At 38.2% G+C, this 23363-nt stretch overlaps 1 protein-coding gene across 2 annotated transcripts in view; it reads left to right on the top strand.

Moving 5' to 3' along the window:
• PPP1R1C (protein phosphatase 1 regulatory inhibitor subunit 1C) overlaps positions 1–22924 on the top strand; it is a 128653-nt gene extending 105729 nt beyond the window's left edge. For both annotated transcript variants that reach the window (XM_030850392.2, XM_030850382.1), the window contains exon 5: positions 22836–22924. In XM_030850392.2, the coding sequence (XP_030706252.1) occupies positions 22836–22924 (89 nt within the window). The remainder of the gene's footprint in view (positions 1–22835) is intronic.
• The last annotated feature ends 439 nt before the right edge of the window (positions 22925–23363 follow it).

Here is a 23363-nt window from a genome sequence, read left to right as displayed (position 1 = left end):
AACTGATAAAGACATTCCAGATGCAATCTTCCAGAAATGACAATATAAACTTAATCTCTTGAAGAATAAATTTAGGCAATATGCCAGATTTTGAAAGTCAAATGCTTTCAGATGGATGATAACTAATAAGTTTCTCATAACACGTGTTTAATTTTTTATACCCAAATTCTCTATTCACACATGTAATCTTCACAGTTGCATGAGAATATAAACCATCATTTTAAAAAATAAAAACTTTAAAATTTGAAAATAAAAATAAGCAACATGTTTCCCAGGGCAGATGAAATGATCCAAAAGTTTTACCTTCTTTTTGCAGAAACAAATACTGAAAGCAGTTAACCAAGACCAGTTAACCAAGATTAAAAGAGAATAAATGAGTGTATAGTTTTGGATATGTTGAGGTTCTGATGCCTGTGTTAGTGAAGGACTTCCTAGCCTTAAAGAAGTAATAATTACCTTGCGGGAATGCTAACATTTAAGAAGAAGGTAGTAAATGCAGAAAAATAAAACACGAAGGAAACAGAAGGAGGAGTAATTAAATGCAGCAGGGAGGTCACTGGTAGAATATCTCAGAAACTAAGAGAAGTTGAATCCTCAAGAAAGAGTAAATATTTAACAATGGCAAAGACTGGGGAACGGTGAAATAAGATTAAAGCTTAAGAAACACCAAGTTGGTGTTTGGATGAGGCCAATCAAAGGTCATCTATAAACAGTTTTGGTACAGAGACTGGAGTGGAAGTCATATCAGAGTAGGTTGTTGAGTGAACAGGATGTGAGAAAGTGGGACCAGCAGTTTAGAAAGCTCCTTTCTTAAAGGATGAGATACAAGCAAGAAGAATATGCATGGTTAAAGGAGCTTTTTGTTTGTTTATTTTTAGGATAGAAGATACTTGACTACATTTGAGGACATTTATAAACTGAGGGGAAGAAGGCACTTGAGAAAGGATAAAATGAATTTCTAGATATGAGAGCAGAGGCAGATCCTAAGAATTCTGGAATTGGAGATGTTGTGGAAATCCTTCCAAGACCATCCGCACTCCCAACGCCCCCCCATCCTGCTCTATTTCTCTCTTCTCCAGAGCATCGAGACCTTCATAATACTGTATAATTCACTTTTTGTTACCTTTACCATTTGTCTTCTTCACCTCTCCACCTCAATCTCCTTTGTGACCTCTTCATTTCCTGCTATTCCCACTTATCCTTTAAATCTAAGTGTCCTCCCAGGACTATAAAGTTCACAGGGGCAGAGATCTTTATCTTTTGTTCATTCATATATTTCAACCCCTACAACATGGTGGGCACTCAACAAATACTTGCTAAATGAAAAGATGTTGGAGTGTAGAAATTAAATTTTGCTGGGGTTAGCTTGAAAGATTTTATTCCTTTTTCTGCAAAGTAGGGATAATTAAGCTGTAATTTATAAGGAAAGTAAGCTCAAGAGAGATTTCATATATACTGAAAGGTAAACATTCACTATATAGATCAGAGATTATTTATGGTAGTCCGAGAGCCCCATTTCAGTTCATGATTTGTCTATCCCACATACTGATTTATTTTTCTTTTTAATTAGCTACCATCGTTTAAACATTAGATTTAATGCAGCAATTCAGATGTACTGCTTGTCTTGGAAAGCCGGAGGATGTGGCAATACTTGACTCATATTTCAGCATGACAACAATCACCTGGATCTGATTTGAGGCTGTCCCTTCACCACCACCACCCAGGACATAGGTTCACAAGATGAAGCACGTGATCTTCATTTGCCAAAGTCCTCACCATTCACTATGGTATCCTTAACCCCTAAATCTGTTGTCAATTTCCATTTATTATTGAACTTGAGCTAATGTTTTGTATAGTATGGCTGCTTCATCTCTCCTGGCCTTTTAGGCAAATGTGCTTGCAATCCATGACATTGACAGTATTCAACTAACAGGCAATTTGTGTTCCAATGGGGTTTTCTTTTATCCTTAGAAACAGATTAAACTCCTCACCATGGCTAATTAGATCCTATATGACCTGGCTGCTCCAATCCACTGAACTCCCTTCACAACTCTCCACTTGGCTTTAAATGCACTCCTACTTTCTGTCTTCAATGGCCCTCTTCCTTTTTCTTAAATATATCAAGCTCCCTCCAGACTCTATGCCTTTATATTTTCAGTTTCCTTTACCGCAATTTCTTTCCTTCAGATAATCAGCATGGCTGGCGTCTAATTCTGTCACACATGCAAATATTTGTCAACAAGCAGCCCCCTCCGTCAGACCCATACAAGTTGCTCTGAAATCTCAATGCAACTCAGCCCTCTGTCCTTTTAAGATCTCCAACAAGCGACTTGCATAAAAGGTTTACTCAAGGCAAAGGGGACAATTTTCTAGGGGCAGGGTTAATTTAAACTTCTAGTCAGAATCAAGTGACAAAGACCGCATACAGAACAGACTGGAATTCCGAAATTACATTCCACTTTGAAGAGTGTACACTATGAGGTTTACTAGATTCTTAAACCCTGTTCATGAAAATGCAATGAATGTATGCATTCAGTGTATCTAGCCAGTAGACGTATCTTGAACACCTCTTATTTCCCTGAAGAAAAATTGTTTCTAACATATTATAGGCTAATGTAAAACTTTCTGGTATTGATCGGAGTTACAAACGGTGCTCTTCTTATGTAAGTTTTCCATTAGTGTCCTTCAAATGCTAACTCACTCCCTGGAGTGTTAGTCCTGATTAGTGTACCTGAAATACTAATAAACCCTTCCTAAGGGTCGATAAAATTAACACATATTCATTCCTGTACATGTACACACACCACATACTCCATGACGTGTTTTAAAGCACATCATAAGAAACATATTAGGAATCAATCACTCATACGTAGAACAAATACTGAGAATCCTCTCCTCCCTTCCCCTCTCCATACCTTAAACCAATTTTGAGTGAATTGACAAGAAAATAAAAAGTTGGCTTACTGTGGGGCTATGAGTGACTGGTTTACTCCTTAATTCTTTCCGTGGAACTGACGGGATTTGAAGAAATTGTTTCTGGCACTCCCATTGTAACTTGAAATGTATTTGGTCACAGAAACAAGGCCAGTGTTGATCTGGCCCTTAAAAGGACGCTCCGCAGCCCGGAGAACAAGCCGAATATGGCGAACAAGGCGAACATGGCGCACGCGCACGTGGTGCTACGCACAGCGTGGCACGGAGTACGTGGCCCGAGGTCTGCATTCTATACGCCTGCGCAGCGTCTCTGCGCCGGGGTCAGAGGCTGCCGGGGTTGCAGTGTCCGCCCAGGTCCCTGGAGGCTGAGGGCAGGAGGCTGGTGGACGCCTTGCAGGCGCTGCGCACCGGCCCACCTCCGTTCTCCGAGCGTAAATTAACAGACACCCTTGAATGGATAACAACAGAAAACGCTGTTGGAATAGTGTGGGGATCGGCAATTTTGCACAGGAAGCTTTGGAGCTGTTGTTTACTGTAGTTTGCGTGAAGCTGGGACAAAATTGAACATACTCATTCGGTGCTTTGGAAAGTGCGAAAGCTGCTGGTGAACGCTAGTCTCCTCTCTCAGCAGAAGTAACTGAAATGAATGCAGCTCTAGCAGAAAATCCAGGGCTTGTCAGCGTATCTCGTTATGAAGATGGTTGGCTGATCAAGATGACACTCACTAACCTTTCAGTACTAGATGTGTGAGGATGCATATGAGAGATACATAAAATGAGGAGTGAAGATGGAACCCCTAAATAAACTAGTTTGAAACAACTTAATCTAGCATAATTGTCTTAAGTTAGTGGTGGAGAGATTTTTAAAAAGCAGCTTATAGCAAAAGGAACTCCTTGCCACGTTACCTGAAGAAAATACCCCTTAATTTCCTAATGACTTCACGTAAACACTATGCATCTTTTTCACAGCACCCTATGATTTTTAGGATAGGCTCCAGTTATAATATTCAGAATTCCTGAAACTGTGGTAAAACTAGTTATAAAAATTATGTAATTCAAAGATAACATTGTTATCTTAAGCCTTATATAATACTGTAACTTGCTTACAGCCATCCCTGGATTTGGGTCAAAATACCTAATGATTTTCCCATTAGAAATAACTGGCAGTGGAGAAGAGTTTTTGTTAGTTGTACAGTGTCAGATAAAGAACAACACTGTCTTAATTTTGCAATATACTGTGTTTGCTGGTGCTATTTTTATACACTGAAGCAACAGCCTTGCAGGAAAATAAAGTTTAATAATAAAATACTCAACTTCTTAATTAAAAAAAAATGGAACCGTTGCTTCTGCATTTCTGTATCTTCATGGGTTAAATAGGCACTGAAGGCTTCCCTGAATAACTGTCATGAAACCTGAACTATGTTCTTCCCATTTTTCTCTTCCTGCTTCTTGGGGTATATTTATTGCACACAGATGTAAACAGCAATGTAGAATTTACCAACAATTTCATAAGATAAAATAAGGGGAGGGTTTAATATCAGATACTCCAAAGTAAACCCTCTTAAAATCTTCGTGAGCGATCTCTCTTCTTTCAGGTCTGTCTTCCAGGTCCCTCCTGCCTCTCTTGTGATCCAGCAGATGTCCTCTCTTCTCTCCCTTCCCTCAGATGCTGCCCAGCTCCTGTGGATTCCATCCCTTCTCTTCCAAAAGCAAACGTGTTTCTTTTCTTTCACATGCATAATAACCTACCTTTTTTTTTTTTTTTTTTCTGAATCCTTGGTGCCAGTGATGGCACAGGCCCCAAAGCCCAGCATCCACTGAATGAATGAATGTTTATCAAAACAGTAAATGTAGGTCCTCTGGAGGATTTGTATGTCAGCAGTCTTGAAAAATAAAACAAAATTCCCCCCATTTTACATGTCTTTATAGAAAAATAGATTGAGTTCTAAACACCTTACAAGCATGTTTGTGGAACACAAGCTCTTCTTAATTTGGAGACTTCATAAGTACAAGAAATAGAAAAAACAATGTTCATTAAGTTTGGATTTTCTTCAAGTATGATGGTTGTGGCTTCTTATGATGATATTTGGTATGTAGCAAAAAAGGTACAAGCTGTTCTGTCTCAACACACACCAATCTACACTTATTTGTGTACAGAGTATTAACCTAAGAACAAATATCTAAAAATAATTGGGCTATCATAATAAGTGCCCTAAAATAACTTTGTTTAAAAAAAAACTGAAAAATTTGATTCAGTAATTGACTCTTCAACAGATGTAATCTGTCTTTCTACATTCTTTTGGCAATTACATTTTCTAGGAAAAACAAAATCAGGACTAAGTTCATTTGCAATTTTGCAGTAATATTGGTGCAGGAAGTAGTTCAGGAGGAGTAGGACATTTCCATAATTTATGGAAAAAGTACTTCAGAATATTTGAAATTAGTACAGTCGTGGAAAAATATCTGCCTTATTCCTAAGTAGCATCAGCTCCACAAATAGGCAGAGAACAAGCAGCTGTCTAAATATTATGATGTAAGGAGAAATATAAAGTCCTGATTTTCTGAATCATCTCCATCTATTATTGTCTTTCTTGACACCTGGATTAAAATTGCCATACTTGAAATTTTCTTTGGACTATGAGAAAAGAAGTCATATTCTTCAGGAAAAAAAAAAATTGTTAAAATGTTTATCATATTATACTGCAAGGGAATGGAGGTAAATCTTCAATTAGGAATACATTGTGACTAGAATGAGATCTTGGCCCAACAGGAATGAGAAATTGGATGTCATAGTGGGAAAAGAACTACAGTTGACCATTGAACAACATAGGTTTGAACTGCTTAGTTCCACTCACACATGGATTTTTTTTTCAGTAAATACGTACTACTGTTGTCAAACCCAAGTTTGTGTGCCTGACACACAGTGAGGCCAAACAAACCAAAACGCCGGCACTTGGAGTGGAGAAAGGATTATTCATTGCAGGGCCATGCAAGGAGAGCAGGATGGCTCGTGCTCAAAAGACCTGAACTCCCCGATGGGTTTCAGGGAAGAGGTTTTTATAGGCAAGATTTGGAGGGAGGTCTGCAGGGTGTGTGACTTTCCTCTGATTGGCTTGTGGTGAGGTAACAGTGTGGTGTTCCAGAAATCTCAACCATCAGCCTTCTGGTTCCAACTGGCCTGGGGTCCACATTCTTTGCTCAGCCTGAAGTTACCATCCTCCACCTGGGTGGGGGCCTTACTTCCTGTAGAAGAACTCAGAGATATGTATCAAATTGATCCGCACATCCCCCTAGGAGGAACCAGGATCAGGCCCCATGGCTGCACTGTTGTTTCTTTCTGCATTCCCTCACTTTCCTAATTAGTAACTGTTTGAATCTGACCTTTGGGACTCAGGGAAGGTCTAGGAGGCTGAAAGCCTTTGTTTACAAACAAGAAATGGGGGACATAGAAAGGCTTTTATGCTTGGCAGGTCCCTATAGGGCCCTGCTCATTTTCACTAGTGTACTACACAATCTGTGGTTGGTTGAATCCGCAGGTGCAGAATTTGCAAATATAGAGGGCTGACTGTAAAGTTATATGTGGATTTTTGACTCTGTGTGTGTGTGTGTGTGTGTGTGTGTGTGTGTGTGTGTGTGTGTCTGTGCTGGGGGTGGGGATGGGGGTTGGTGCCCTAAACCTCCGTGTTGTTCAAGGGTCACCTGTAGAGTCAAATTCAGGAATTTTGGGTTTTGATATTGACTTGCCAAGCCATGTTGGGCAACTCATTTAATTATTGGCAGACACAGCTTTCTAGCTGTGAAATGGGAATAATAGCAGTAGCCCATTCCATGTTACAGTGTAATGTTGAGAATAGAATGATATATATACTTTTTGCCCTGAAAAATTGAAAAGCGCTGTAATAATATGTTATTACTATTATTACACATGATGATAGAATTAGAATCAGGAGAATAATAGGGGCAACAGAAGGGAGCCCCACTGTAGTTTAGATAGTATTAATTATAAATATTGGTAATATAGGATAAAGGTGCAAAGGAAGGAAAGTGGATGAAACTTCCAAAGTAATCCTCCAGTCCAAGACAGATTGGATGCCCCACAAAGAGGTTGGGGTAAGTCATGCTGAACCTCACTTTTATCTAAAATTAACTATGATCATAGTACAAGGATCAATTAGGTGAGTGGGAAAATATAGATGAACAAAAACAACAAAATAAATAGTATCAAGAATTATAGATTCTGTTTACTTGTATTTTCAAAACCAAATTGAAATAATGATGATGAGGAGCTCAAGAGCTAATTTGGGGGGGAATTTTTAAAAAGTTTTTCTTTGCTATGTTTTCCTAGAATCTCCAGGAGATTGCTTTTAATGTGTTATGATATCATGTGTGTCAGTATCTGGCATGTCGTCTCCACAATTCACTGAAGTAAGTGTTTACTCTGAGAAAACTGACAAATTTTAAGCATTCGAAAACCTAGTTTGTGACAATTCTGGGCAAAATACTTCTTTTATAATCACTCACATTCTGTCATCTGGTTATTTACAGATCCACACAATGAGCGCTGACCAGGAATGCACAAGGCTTTGTAGTAATAAAATTATTGCCTCAGGAACCAAAGAAAGCATGAAACCAGTTGTGATGATTTTGACCCCTGACCTGAAAGTCTGATATTCATTCTTCAAAAGATGCCTTTCCTGTGGGGAGACAATTACTGTCTTTGTAAAAGATGTCCTAAATGTTTTTTATTACTTTAGTTCCAATCATTAGTGTAAGGTTTAGATTTAACTGGAAGGTCACTCCTGAGACATATTGGAATATTTTCCATTTTTGTCTGGTTCTCAGCTCATCATAAGTTGCATTCAAAGATGGAGGTATGGGGGGGAAAAGGAATACCCCAGTTGCCTTTCATTTTCCTTTTCTGTCTTCCATGCCAGAAAGAGATCACAGGGAAGACATAAGAGAGAATAGACTATTTGGGACACTTTGGGTTTCACATGTCAAAACTCAAATCTAATTAGCTTAGGCAAAAGGGAAATTTGTTGAAAGATTACTTGGTTACTTTATGCTATTAAGGGAAAACAAACTACTAGGAAAGAAAGGAAAGGAAGCTGAGCCTCAGGAAACAAAGAGAATCAAAGTCTGCCATCTCTTCCATTTCCTTTATTTTACCTGTCAATTTCATCCTCCCTATGGTCCACTGCAGACCAGCTATCTCCTTAAGTAGGAAACCTGGCCATCAAGAGCAAACAAGTTTAACATCTTACACCATCCATAAATTACAAACTCTCTTATAATGACTTGGTTTCTGACAGTAAGATCATGGGGGAAGGATTATACTTAACCCAGCGTGGGTCAGATACCCCTGGCTTTGGCACAGTGGCCAGAGGACAAGATAATATACGAAACAGGCACTGCTGATTTGTACCTTGTGTTTGGAGTGGGGAGAAGAGTGGTTCCTGAAGGAAAGTGAGTGGGGAGAACAGTCATGCCCTATAAGCAGGGGAGAGTAGAGAAAAGACTAAACAGTAGACACGCACTATAAAGAACAAATCAGGAATATCTGGGGGATAATGTTACTTGTTGAGAAGTAAATCTTTCTTAGAAACTTAGAAAATTATACCTCTTATTTCCACCCACTTCTAATTATATTCTGGTAGTATTGTTGGTGAATTTCCAGAACATGCAGCCTCCAATTATAAAAAAGGATTGTGCTCAGAAACTTGATTTGTAAGGGATTTGGAACTGAGGATACACAGAATCAATGCCTTTTTTTTTTTCAGGCCAATTTATAGAAACACAGTCTATGATATTGCCTAAATTATTATACTAACAGTCCATTTCAATCTCACAAAACATCCATTAGAGAATCTTCCTAGAGTGTCCAGCTTCCACATACCATGGAAGACATTTTACCTCTTAGTGGCTTTGCATGGACATCAGGCAGCCAGGTTATGGTTGGGTAAGAGAAGGCGGGAAGGGAAGTCCCCTGGGACTCCCAGGCACCAGCATTTTTGTCACTTCTTGTGTCTGGTGTGGCACAAGGCAGAGAATACAGAATAAAGTCCAAAGAACTGTGTTCTGGATTGAATGATTGCTCTTCGCTGTGGGACTTCAGAAAACAGGCCTTGGTTCACATCTTAATATGATGGTGGTGGTGGTGGCAGTGTGTGTGTGTGTGTGTGTGTGTGTGTGTGTGTGTGTGTGTGTGTATGTGTGTGTGTATGTATATATGTTAAGAGGCAGTTGGACTGTCCTTTGAACTCAAGACTGCTTTTTAAAGTTCTTTCGACCCTGAAAGGACATGTTTCTATGATTGAGAAAAAGCTCTTTTCTCAATCTACGTCTCTAGGCTAATATAGTTTGTGGGGAGGAGACTAGAAGGGATTAGAACAGGGGTACAGGCTATTCTTCTTCCATGTCCATTGGTTTATATGGCTCCCTTACTAAAGCCTTCTGGAGGATAAAGGGGTCTGGTCATGCTCCTTTCTTGAGGTTCCCTATATTAACAAATGAAGAGATGCCAAAACAGGATTGCAAAAATGATGGGATTGTCAATATTTTCATTTGACAACAAAATTTACAATATGATATAATTGAACTATTCATAATTATAATATTTATAAAAAAAGAATAAATCATGGTATGATCCAGGTAGTACGGTCCAGTAATCAGATGTATGTGTGAAGTTTTATGAGTGGTACTTTAAAAAAGTATTGTCAATAAACTTGTCAATAAATATGTCAATAAATATATCTGTTATTGTCTATATGAACATTTGGAGATAATATCAAAAGTCTAAATCATGGCCAGTTTTCCATAAGAGGCCCTAGCCAAATGGCCCTTCTGGTATCTTCTCTGAGAGGCCCAGCTACCTTGTGTTAGCAAATTGGAGACTGTTTCTAGTCAGTGTATCAAGCCAGAAATAATAGTGTTCATTCTCAATAATTTCATTTTATCTCTAAAAATCTGATGGTTACTTTCAGTTTTATATATATATTTATTTTATTTATATATTATATATTTATATATTTTTTCCCCTCAGAGTAGTGTCTATTATTTGAGGAAGAAATGAAATAAATATCTAAGAAAAGGTAAACAGACTAGATACACAGTAAGTTAAGGGAACAAACTGAAAAAATTTCAAATAATTTTGGGTATGCTAAGCCATAAACATACTTTAAGAGAATTTTGCCTCTGAAACAATGAAATTCAACAAGTGTTTTTGAAAAAGCTTACATTAATTTTTATTAATAATTTTAGAATTTTTCTAAGACAAAGGTGATTGTAAATTGAATGCAATGTATGTATACTGAAAGTAAGATTGTTTTTGCTTTCAAGAGAAGAATTTGGAAATTCAAAAGCCGTGGTTTTAGGGCAATTAATTTATAATGTCTGAGCGGGGTTGGAGTGTTCTAATTTTGGTATTGAAAAAATTTTCGCAGGTAACTGATACTCATGTGTTGAGAAACTGAGTAAATTAGGTAAGTAAACACATATTTTTCCTAATTATTACATTTAAATATTATAGGGCAGAAATAACAGAAAATTACCATTTTAAGCAAAAATGTTATTACTATTATTCCTTCTTCATGTAAACAATATAAAATGGCTACTCATTATAGAATTTGAGTATATAATTGCTCCTTTGCATCAAGTATTCTTAATAAAATCAAAATTTGAAAAGAAATAAAAGAAGTGGTATCAGCTGATCCAAGGAGAGTTTGTTAAAGATCTATGTAAAATGAAGAGAGACTGTGATTTTACACGTGGGAGACAAGTAAAACAGACCAACTGTAGGGCAGCAAATCAAAGAAGAAAGTAGGTCAGCGAGCCCCATGGTGATACAATGAATTGCTATTATTTAAAGGGATGGTCAGAGAGTAAAACTGCCTGTGCACAAGAATGCCTATGAGAACAATGGTAAATCTGAGCAAAAAAAGCAGGGTCAGAGCAAGAGTTGCAAAGCTCAGCGTGTGAACTGCAAGTCCTTGGGTCAGGCAGAGGATAAAACAGAACAATCTCGTCATTCAGAAGCTTCCTGGCAGCCAGGGCCAGCAAGCTGTGTAATGAGAAACAAACTGAGCTGAGGCCCTCCGCAGAGAAAAGAGGAGGGAAATAGCCTCAGGATAGGAGAGAACTGAGCTGATTTTGAGACTGCATGTAACTATCAACTCATCAGGATTAATACTTTCCCATAGAAGAAAATTTTAAGTTACAGGAGAATCACTGAGGAGACCAAAATACTTAATCAAATCCATTTACATTACTTATATTGTGAAAGCCATGTACCCAATGGGATTAATTAACTGTGTTTGGTGATCAGAACATTATATACTGGGGAAAGTGCAATTTCTCCTTTCCATCTTTAAGATTTACTGCCTATTTTCTTGGACTAGGTGGAGTTTCAGAATCATAATTGCTAAGTGAGTCTAGAGTGGTAATCTAAAATACTATAGGAGACTGAGAAGAACAAACTAACTCCAGGCCAAAAATAAACTACCTTTTCTATTTATTATAGGAGATGTGACTTAAAGGGATTGAGCAGAAGTTCATTTATCTGAAAAAAAATTTGGCTATGTTGAAAAGTCTTTGTATGTTGAATAGGGAATATTTTTAAAGAAAGTGAGATTGAAGTTAGTCATTTCTTTGCTTAAAATGCACTAAGCATCACTCCCTAACACCATACACTAAAATAAGCTCAAAATGGATTAAAGACCTAAATGTAAGTCTAGAAACTATCAAACTCTTAGAGGAAAACATAGGCAGAACACTCTATGACATAAATCACAGCAAGATCCTTTTTGACCCACCTCCTGGAGAAATGGAAGTAAAAACAAAAATAAACAAATGGGACCTAATGAAACTTCAAAGCTTTTGCACAGCAAAGGAAACCATAAACAAGACCAAAAGACAACCCTCAGAATGGGAGAAAATATTTGCAAATGAAGCAACTGACAAAGGATTAATCTCCAAAATTTACAAGCAGCTCATGCAGCTCAATAACAAAAAAACAAACAACCCAATCCAAAAATGGGCAGAAGACCTAAATAGACATTTCTCCAAAGAAGATATACAGACTGCCAACAAACACATGAAAGAATGCTCAACATCATTAATCATTAGAGAAATGCAAATCAAAACTACAATGAGATATCATCTCACACCAGTCAGAATGGCCATCATCAAAAAATCTAGAAACAATAAATGCTGGAGAGGGTGTGGAGAAAAGGGAACACTCTTGCACTGCTGGTGGGAATGTGAATTGGTTCAGCCACTATGGAGAACAGTATGGAGGTTCCTTAAAAAAACTACAAATAGAACTACCATATGACCCAGCAATCCCACTACTGGGCATATACCCTGAGAAAACCAAAATTCAAAAAGAGTCATGTACCAAAATGTTCATTGCAGCTCTATTTACAATAGCCTGGAGATGGAAACAACCTAAGTGTCCATCATCGGATGAATGGATAAAGAAGATGTGGCACATATATACAATGGAATATTACTCAGCCATAAAAAGAAACGAAATTGAGCTATTTGTAATAAGGTGGATAGACCTAGAGTCTGTCATACAGAGTGAAGTAAGTCAGAAAGAGAAAGACAAATACCGTATGCTAACACATATATATGGAATTTAAGAAAAAAAATGTCATGAAGAACCTAGGGGTAAGACAGGAATAAAGACACAGACCTACTGGAGAACGGACTTGAGGATATGGGGAGGGGGAAGGGTGAGCTGTGACAGGGCGAGAGAGAGGCATGGACATATATACACTAACAAACGTAAGGTAGATAGCTAGTGGGAAGCAGCTGCATGGCACAGGGATATCGGCTCGGTGCTTTCTGACCGCCTGGAGGGGTGGGATAGGGAGGGTGGGAGGGAGGAAGATGCAAGAGGGAAGAGATATGGGAACATATGTATATGTATAACTGATTCACTCTGTTATAAAGCAGAAACTAACACACCATTGTAAAGCAATTATACCCCAATAAAGATGTTTAAAAAAAAAAAGTAAAAATAAAAAAAAAGTTACGAGTTGCAAAAAAAAAAAAATGCACTAAGCATCTATAATGTTCAGGCTTTGTTCTGGGCTCTGCTGATCAGTCAGCTAACAAAACAGAGTATTGACTCTGATTTCATGGTGCTGATATTCTAGCGGGAGGCATACCAGAACTCCATAAATAAAGACATATGACACCAGGGAGTGATTAATGCTCTAAAGGAAGGAAAAAAAAAAAAAGATAAATCACCATAAGTGGACTGAAAGTAAGGGAAAGAAAGAGATGGGATGTTTTAGATGGGACGGTCAGTGGTCTTCTCTGAAATCATGACATCTCAGCAAAGACCTGATTGGCCAACTGAGGTGAAGAAAAAAAACATGTGGGTCCCTCAGAAGAAGAGGAATCCAATAAAGAGAGCAAGGAGGACAGGCCTGAGGCTGTTTGAGGTCTATGTAAAATACCAATGTAGGCAAGCAAGTGAGGGAGCGTTGGAAGGAGATAAGTTCAGAAGGAGACAGAACCTAATCATGAAGCATCTTAATGATTATAAGTTTATGGTGAGGCATTTGAATTTCATTCTTAAGATAATGAGAAGTCATCAAAGATTTTCATCGGAGGAATAATGTAATTTTTAAAAAGATTATTCTGTAAATTGTTTGGGGAATTAACTGTAGGGTGGAAGGAGAGAAAGTGGGGAAGCAAGTTAGAAGGCTATTGAAGTCCTCGAGGTAGAGATTAGTGATGGATGGGACTAAGGTGGGAGTGCTGGAACTGATGAAAAATGATTAGACTTGGGATACAATTTTGCATGTAGAGACTTCATAATTTGGTCATGCATTGGAAGAGGAGTATGAAAGGAACAAGAGGAGGCAAAGAATACACTGGGCCTGAGAATATTCTGTTAACTAAGATGGAAAAGATTTGGAAAACAGAAGGTTGGTAGGGGCCAGGTGCTTGTTTATCTTTGTTTGAAGATTGGGGACAGAATCAAGATCATGTTTTGGATATACTAAATTTGGGATGCCTATTAAACACTTAAAAGTCAGAATACAGTTAGGCTGTTGGTTTTATGAACCTGAACTCAGATGAGGGATTGGGACTGATAATATACAATTGGAAATCATCAATTTATACATTATATTTAAAGCAATAGTATTGGATGAGATCACCTAGGAAGTGAGTACAAATAGAGAAAACATTCAATAACCAAGTCCTGGAACTGGCTGGCATGTAGGGTGAGAATGAGTAGGACTGTCTAGCTGAAAAGACCAAGAAGAAGTAGTCAATAAGGTAAGTGGAGAAACAGGTGTGTTTGGTCATCTTGAGGTCAAATTAGTGTTTCAACAAAAAGAAGTGACCACTTATGTTAAATGCTCCCAAGATTTTGCCTAAAATGGTGTGAAACTGACCACTGGATTTCCCCAGATGGAGTATGTTGGGGAAACTTGACAAGAACTATTAATGGAGTGATGAACATAGAAGTCTGATTGGAGTATGTTAAGGAGAGGTTATAACATGATGCAGTCTATTTATTATACTATAAAGAGTTTTGCTCTAAAGTTTTCTAAAGAAGAGAGAAGGGGCAGTGACGAGAGGTGGAGTGGAGTCAAGAGACAGTTTCTTGAAATGGAAGAAATGTTGTGGTTATGGGACTATTTTAGTAGTATGGAAGAAACTGATGATGCAAGAAAGAGAGGTCTTAATTTTAGGAGAATTCTTTGAAAGGGTAAGAGATATTGTGAAAAAGAGGGGTGGAAACAATGAGAGGTGAAGCTTATGAGAGGAGGCAGAGATATGGGCACTGATTCAAATATCTTGGTAGATTTGGCCATGCTGCTGTCAATTCATTAATGATTACTTCAATTATCCCTGAAAAAATCAGCTGAGTGTGAAGAGAGTATGGGGTTACTGGAGATTTGAGGAGTGAAAAATCTTACAATCTGACAATCTCTGATGCATTTAGACCAGTGATGTTCAAAGTGATTCTTGATACAGGTGGCTTAATTAATACCATAAGGCTGACTTCCCCCCGCTGACAATCAGTGGGAAAGAGCTTTTATAGGTGGAGGGAAGGGGCTACATGCAGAAATAGCACAGTCATCTCTGACAGTCACCTTGAAATTGGCCATGCGGTGGACTGATCAGTGTCATCTTGATTGTTTGAAGTACAGTTAGTCTTCAGTTCCAGGGTCGGTTTGTTCCCATTTCTTTGAGGCCAATTCTCAGAATTATGGCAGCTTATGTCATGGCTACAGTCTGATTCATCATGTAGTTAACTTCTTCCACCTGGTGGGGGTTTCAGTATCTACAAGACAGCTCAAAGGATATGGCTCAGAATATTATCTACAGCCCTTGAGGAGAAACTAAAGGTCCTTGACTTTGATGACTAAACTATTATTATTTGGTCTTGTTTGACTGCTTTCCTTTACTTCTGCATTTTTTTCACTTCTCTGACTAAACTTATTCTTCGGCTAAAGTTTTTCTACAGACAAAAGGCAGGCTGAGGAAATGGGGGAAGGACCATAGGGCCCTGCTGCATTTCAAGGCTATGGTAGCCAATAGTGACTATTGTTGCTTCAATAGGAAGGTACTCTCCTTGGAAGACACAGACTTCTATAATGCCAGCACAGGACATCCTTCTGTGGACACACTTAAAAAACACAGGCATCGGGCTTCCCTGGTGGCGCAGTGGTTGAGAATCTGCCTGCCAATGCAGGGGACATGGGTTCAAGCCCTGGTCTGGGAAGATCCCACATGCCGCGGAGCAACTAGTCCCGTGAGCCACAATTACTGAGCCTGCACGGCGTCTGGAGCCTGTACTCTGCAGCAAGAGAGGATGCAATAGTGAGAGGCCCGTGCACCGCGATGAGGAGTGGCCCCCACTTGCCACAACTAGAGAAAGCCCTCGCACAGAAACGAAGACCCAACACAGCCATAAATAAATAAATAAATATTTTTTAAAAAAACAAAAAAAACAAAAAAAAACACAGGCATCATTTGTTCTGTGGCTTTAAATGCAACTCTCCTTTTGTTTATTTTATTTTTAGCGCTTTCAAGGCTAACCACGGACTCCTGTGGATTGATGCATTCTTTATTTTAGATATGCTATTGTGTTCAATCAATGGCAGTCAAGTCCGTCAGGTGAGGGAGCCATTCTGTCTCTTTCTTAAGTGAAATTGCCCAACACTGTTTAGCTCCATTATGTGTAGGCTTAAAAATTTAACTTTACTTCTGAGTTCATGGAATGCATTAGCTTTGAAGAGAAAGGGGGTATTAGAAGGGCACTTGGCTGTGGAGAGCAAAAGAGGAACTCAGTCTATCAAAGTGATTCTCACCCTAGGCTGGATAGCAGGATCCTTGCAAAATTAAAGAACATATTCTTGCCTGGCTCCAGCCTCAGACTTAAAGATGTGGGCACTTTACATTTTGATAAGTGAGACTAGATTACTCTCCAAAGATATTCTTTGAATTCACACTTCTAATGATAGCAGGTAAGTATACCTCCTCCCCTATCTTCTCCTCAGCATTTACTGCTAAACCTTTCACCCTACCTTCCCCTCAACATTTACTGCTAAACCTTTCACCTAGGTTTTACTCTTGGGCAACAGCTTTGGTAAAATATACGATAGGTAAAATATACATAAATATATAATAGTTATGAATACATATGAATACCATATAAACATGCTGCCCCTATTCTCATGTATGATGAAGAGAGAAGCATATTATACATTTATTCTTCTGCAGAGAAATGCTTCTGTAAGTAATGGGTGGTTAAGTGAAATGATCCTGTGTTGATTTGCAGTTTATATTAACTGAACAGTCCTCATATTAGAGCAGAGATCAACTGTGCTGTTTATATGTAATTTACTCCAAATGAAGTAGAAAGGGATAGATTTAAGATGAGTTCAGGACATGATGTGTGTTTAGCTTTGGGATGAAATCAATATGTCACTTGATCTCTGTGACCCTCAGTATATTAATGTATAGCTATTTATTATAAATGAATGACAAAAAGATTAAACAAAATACATGTGAAAGCATTTGGGGAAATGCAAAGCACATTTTCAATCAGAGATGGTGGGCCTTTACTGAGGAGACTTGATGTCCCATATTATAGCTTAAATTATAGTCCTTGAGTATATCTAGCATGATTTTTTGATAAAATTTGAAGGATCAATATACAAGCAACCATTAGAAAAATCATTCTTTTAGGGCCACTGAACTCACTCTTTTGTACATAGTAGGCCTTCAGAAAACTAATGCTTGTTAAATGTATTTTGCAAATAGTGTTCTCATTTAGAAATCAGACTTACTGCTTCCCTTAATCTAACCAGTGTATTGCTCAGTCAACGGCTGTCCAAATTACTATCTCCTGAGTTGGAGCTCTTCTTTCCCACATCAGAACTCTCCAAATGCTTGAATTCTACATGTCTTCATTAAATTAACTTCATTTATGTGCATGCCATCACCCCTGACCTACATCCCCATCTGATTTGTAGTTGTGCCTCTCTCCTGCTCAACACACAGTAGGAACTTTATTATATTTAACTCCTATTGCTTCTTTTCTAATAACATGTACATTATCTGTAACTTGGTTCCATTCTGGGAATGTTGCTGGGCAAAGTTAAATTGTACATCTTCCTGCTTACAAACTCTATTAAAAACACTAACAGCAATGATGACAAAAAAGACTGAAAAGTTACATCTAAATCTACCAGTTATAAGTTGAAAGAATTTGATAATGAAAAAAGCCTTATGATCTTGAGTCACCACATTTTCCTTCAGGTTTTAACTTTGGAAAAGATCAATAACAGTGGTGGTAGATTGAGTCCTGGTGGCCCAGGTGAAGAGCCCCCAGTAGGAATTAGGGGTCCAGGTTTGTGTCCCAGCCCAGCTTATGATTGCAGTGTGAATTTAAGCAAGTCACTTTGCCATCTGAAATTGTCCTTTCATCTTTAAAGTGAAGAGATTAGACTAGGATTCATATTCACAACTATTTGTGAGTCAGAGACCCCTCTGAGATTCTGCTGAAAACTATGGACCTTCTTCACTGAAAAGCCACAGAAACAAGTATAAATAGAATTCCAAGAGGGTCAGAGGCTCTCAAAATACATCCACAAATTCCCCAGAAGACTTTAGAATGATTTCAAACTTCTAAAGTATGTGGTTGAAAAAAAAAGAATCCATTTACATTTGCTACTTCCGATGTGAATTGTTTTAAAATGTGGATTTGGGCCACTTAAGTCATTTAAAGTTAGAATTACTTTTTTGTAACTTATAGTACTCAGAGTAAAGCAAAATATTCAGTAGGAAAGAAGATCTCCTTTGTATATGAATGCATCTCAGGGTTGGTGAGCTTGTGAGCCTGCCCTGCTACTCAATCCAGGGTTCCTTCTTGCCTGAGATGGAAATTTAGCTTTGACTTGGACACACACAGTGATGGGGAGCTCACTCACATGCTTATTGCTGGGCAAACATAAAGAGTTTAGAAATTTTCTTCTTTATATTGAGCCATACAAATGTCCCTGACTTAACAATGGTTTGATTTAAGATTTTTTGCCTTTACGATGGTGCAAAAGCAATATGCATTCAGAAGAAACCGTATTTCAAATTTTGAATTTTGATCTTTTCCTGGGCTAGTGACATGCAGTAGGATATGGTCTCGTGATGCCAGGCGGGGCAGTGAGCCCGGCTCCCAGGTAGCCACAGGGTAATGAGTGTACACAACAAATACAGTACACTTACAACCATTCTGTACCCATACTACCATTCTGTTTTTCACTTTCAGTATGGTATCCAATAAATCACATGAGATATGCCACACTTTATTATAAAATACGCTTTGTGTTAGATGATTTTGCCCAACCACAGGCTAACATCAGTGTTCTGAGCACGTTTAAGGTAGGCTAGGCTAAGCTATGATGTCCGGTAGGGTAGGTGTATTAAATGCATTTTCCACTTATGATATCTTCAATGGGTTTGTTGGAATGTAACCCCATTGTAAATCTAGGAAGATCTGTACTCTGCCCTCACCACATGAATGTCAGCTATTGACACTATTGCTGCTCTCAGTCGCCACTTAGATAAATTTTATTTCTTTTTCCAGGCTTTTAGGAATTCAATGGCAGCCTCTTTTGTCCTCTCTTAATTTTGCTAAACAGTGCAGTTTCATATCCAATTCTTCTGGAAGAGATTTTATAAAACTGCTTTTAATCTCAATTACTTCCTTCAATGGAACTCTTGAAATGCAGAATCCGGAATTGGGCAGCATAATCCAGAAAAGTCTGAACAACACATAGTTAGAAGTTTCCTCTCTTAAACTGCTGACTCTCCTGTTAGAAATGCCACCCACACTGCCAAGAGCTCTGTTCCTACAAACAGGTGACTCTGTTGGGTCATGTTGAAACTGTGGTCACCTGAATCCCTAACTATACTCAATCTAGGTTGTCCTCATTCTCTATCTTTTAGAACCAAAATAATCTTCCTAAAAACAAAACTCCCTTTGACCTCTACCTTAATTGCTTAGGCCATCTTTCCAGCTCTTTGGAATACTAGTTTTTCACTCATCATGTCATCTTTTCTTCCAAGTTTCACGTCATCTACAAATGTGATAAACCTGCCTTTTTCCCCTCTGAATTGATCGATAAACATATTGATGTGTGGTTTGCCAAATGTAAGCCTCCCTTTAGGGATTAATTATTCATAATTCTTCACTCAGTCACTTTACAACTTCATCCAACTCACATTTAACCTCCTGATCTACAGAATGGAGAAGAGCACGAGTATAACGTTTTGTGCAGGGGCAACATTTCTTTCTTTTCCTTTCCTTCTTTTACTCAGTCTACTTTCTTTTCCTCAAACTCTATTTTCTTCACTCCTTCATGTATTCATACCGCATATCCTTGTCTTATATATGGCTCCTTTTCTTGTATGTTCATTTTGTTACGGAGAAAAGAGCCTCTGTGCATTTTGGGGATCCCTCTGCCTTCTGCCCGAGTGCAGGGCTGCCTGTGTCTTTCTTGCTCCAGGAGGCCCTTTGCCACATGCTGGGAATCAGTTCACGTGCAGGTGAGGTGTTTTCCTGCGTGTTCGTTAGCATTTGGCAGAAGAGGAGAATCTGAGAATTTCACCAACACCTCCAGAGCAAGTTACTTTCCTCCACCTCCAGAATTACTCAAATATTGAATGAGGCTTCAAAGAAAATTTAAATACAAGGCATACGTGTGTTTGGGGATAGGAGGAGGGGCGTGGGGAGAAAAATTATTAGATAGTTCTCACAGACTTCACACATTAATCTCAGCATTTATTGCATCTATAACCAAACAAACATTGCTGAAAGGAAAAAAGAAAAATTCAAAACACAAATTAATCAACCCTCCATTATCCAATGGAAAGATGACGTTAGTGTAAACTGCTTTGGGAACCAAGGAATCTGTGGTCCTGTAGAGAGGTTCGGCAGAACAGCTCTGTGACGTCACCTACTCCTGCCTCATCAAAATCTTTCACCTGGCAATAGTTAATGCCACACTCAAATAAGACCAAGAAAAGCCCGTTCCAAGGTTTGCTCAAGTGAGTGATTTTACTTTAAAGAAGGCTTTCTCATATAACTTTGTGGCCGTTATCATTATAAAATAAATAAGTGGGTAGACCTATAGTCAAGTATGGGAAGTGGATGATTAATGGTTTAATAAGTTGGACATTTGGTTACCATTTTTTTAAATGTTTGACTCCCTCATATAGACAAATCAATGTTGGCATTAAGTTAAACCTAATTTAAGGAAAATTGTCTGAACACAACTGCATTACTCTGTAGTTACTTTGAGGATAAAAGGGATGAGCCCTGGAGGCAGTAGAACCTTTGCAAATCCTGGGTGGTGCAGACAATTTTAGCTCAGGAAACAGTGGCAGGCGGCTGAATGATTACTATGCTTTAATACTTCAGAGGGAATGCCAAGATGGTTTGAACCAGATTAGTAGGTACTGTAAACCTACAATAAATCCTAGAGATTGATAGGTGAGTCTAGGTTAGCATCCAAAAAGCTAAAAGTGAAAATGAGTTGGGGTCTCCTGACAATGGAACTTTATGCTTCATTCACTCAGTCAGTCGGTCAGTCAGTGAGTCAGTGAGTCAGTGAGTCAGTGAGTCAGTCTATATTGAGGGACTATGATGTGTCAGAACTTCTTTTAGAACCACACTATCCTTGTAAAGTTGAACAAATCATTTATCTTCTTGAAGTCTAGATTTCACCATCCAGGTATTTATCTCGTGGTAAGACTCCAGCACGGTGACTGATTGGATGCTCATTGAACTCCTTTTCCTTCTTAGCATTGAGACCTCTTTTTCTCCTGTGTAATCTATAACATGATGAAATAAGTTCCATTTGTTAACAACAAATTTCTCTCTATGGTGATTGTGAATGATCTGTGTTTGCAGATGAAATTACAGTATTTAAATATTATTACAACTTATCAAATATTTTTGCAAGATAATCAACCAAGTCCAGGGGTGTCATTCCTTGCCAAATGGCACTCTGAGGTTGCTGACTGCAATACATGCAAATCCACTCTTTTTTTTTCCTTTTTTTAGTTTCTTTGTTTCATAGTAAACATGAGCAGTGACTTCCTTTCATTTATCAATTCTAACTGCAATGTTTTTCAGTAATATTTAGAAAAATCTCATAAACCAATTTACTAAAATATAAAAATCTATAAACTTTTCCATGTTATGCATCACTATATGCAGAGTGTCAGCTAGTATGATGTTATAACAGAATAGACCCAAGTGAAATGAAAGATAATTTTGTAATGATTGTAGTAGTCACCTTATGATTTATACTCCAAATTTGAGTTAATTTTGAAAAAAATCTGAATATACATTATTGTGGAACTGCCAAAGACATATACCAAAGTGTCACCTCATTAATTCCATCAATCATTTATGCAATCAATATTAATGAGCACCTACTGTTTGCCAGGCTCTGTGCCTGGGACCCCAAAGTGAAACCCCATAATCCTGACATCAGCAAGTTTGTTCTAATGAGAAAAATATGTAAACAAATACTGTTCTATAAAGTAATTGATACAAGACAAAGTGATCCAAGAGCAGGGGGAAATATGAGAAAGACCCAGCTAGGTCTACTTGGGGAACTGGGGGAGCCTTCACAGAGGAGGCAAGCTGCTGTCAGGTTGAGTGGGAGGTTATCAGGTGGGTGAGTAGGAAGAAGCTATTCAGCAGAGAGAATAGAATGAGAAAGACATGGAGGCTTGAGGGAGCCTAGAGTGACCTGTAATGTGGAAGAGCAGGTTAGTATTGTTAAAGCATAAATTACTGTGAAAGGGGGAACCAGGAAAGGCTGGTGGAAATGAGGCCAGATAGGTAGGGAGAGGCCAGGTCACACAGCCTATATATCAGGCAAAGGTGTGCGAATGGTTTTCCTCTGTGTAGGTTTTGGGGGAAGTGATTGAAGAATTTTTAATACAAAAGTTTCAGAATCAAATCTGTATGTTTTGATTCCTAAAGAAGACTAACAGTATTCTGATTCTTTTGTTGTCTGAAAGTTACAGAAATTGCACACACACATCTCCTCGCTCCTGAGGAGGGGCAGTAAGAGCCTGTGAGCAGATTTTTAGTTAACAGGTTTTTAATAGGCAGTGATGCAATTCTTAATGGAGAAAATTTAATTACTATAAAAGACATTCTGTTTCGAATGGAAATTGGGCTGGGTGTGTTTTTATTCCTCAGTGAATTAAAAGGTTTATATAAGATTAGATTGTTGAGATCCTTGGAGAAAACACATATACACCAGTGAAAACGTTCCACTCATTTTCTTTACCTCTTGCAGCAAAGCAGTGAATCTGCCAGAAATAAATTGAGCATAATTTTTATAATTTCAGGGGTTAAGCATATGAAAGGCCAGAATGAATCAGCATTCCCCGAAGAAGAAGAAGGCGTGAACGAGAGAGAAGAGCAGTGGGACCATTAATAACGGGTCTGCAGCAAGAAGTCTTCTTGGGAATAACTGAACTATTAACTTTTCTGAATATCCCATGGAACACCACTGCTTGACTTCTATCTCTGCTCTCCACACTCACAGAGTAGTAATACACCTCCTGGGAAGCGCCCCTTGATGGAACTTTAGAACTACCTACAGATCGTTCCATATTACTTACAATTAAAAAATAAGTATTTATTTTACAACAGTGATTTTCTTTTTAACAACATAGAAATTTGCAAACATGTGAGTGTTCTAACTTTAATACTGCCCAGCTTAATCCCTGATGCCCTACTGATAAGATTTCCTTCTAATGTCAAATGTAAATAGCATCACTTTAAAAGTAAAAAATAAATATTAAATACATTTAGACATGAGTGTGTGTCTGGGTTTAACTTACAGAGGAATGTTTAATGAAACTTTTAAGATC

Source organism: Globicephala melas, chromosome 7, assembly GCF_963455315.2.
Source record: "Globicephala melas chromosome 7, mGloMel1.2, whole genome shotgun sequence".
In the NCBI taxonomy this organism is placed as follows: domain Eukaryota; kingdom Metazoa; phylum Chordata; class Mammalia; order Artiodactyla; family Delphinidae; genus Globicephala; species Globicephala melas.
Note: the sequence above shows the minus strand (reverse complement) of the source record. Positions and strands in the feature narration are given on the sequence as shown.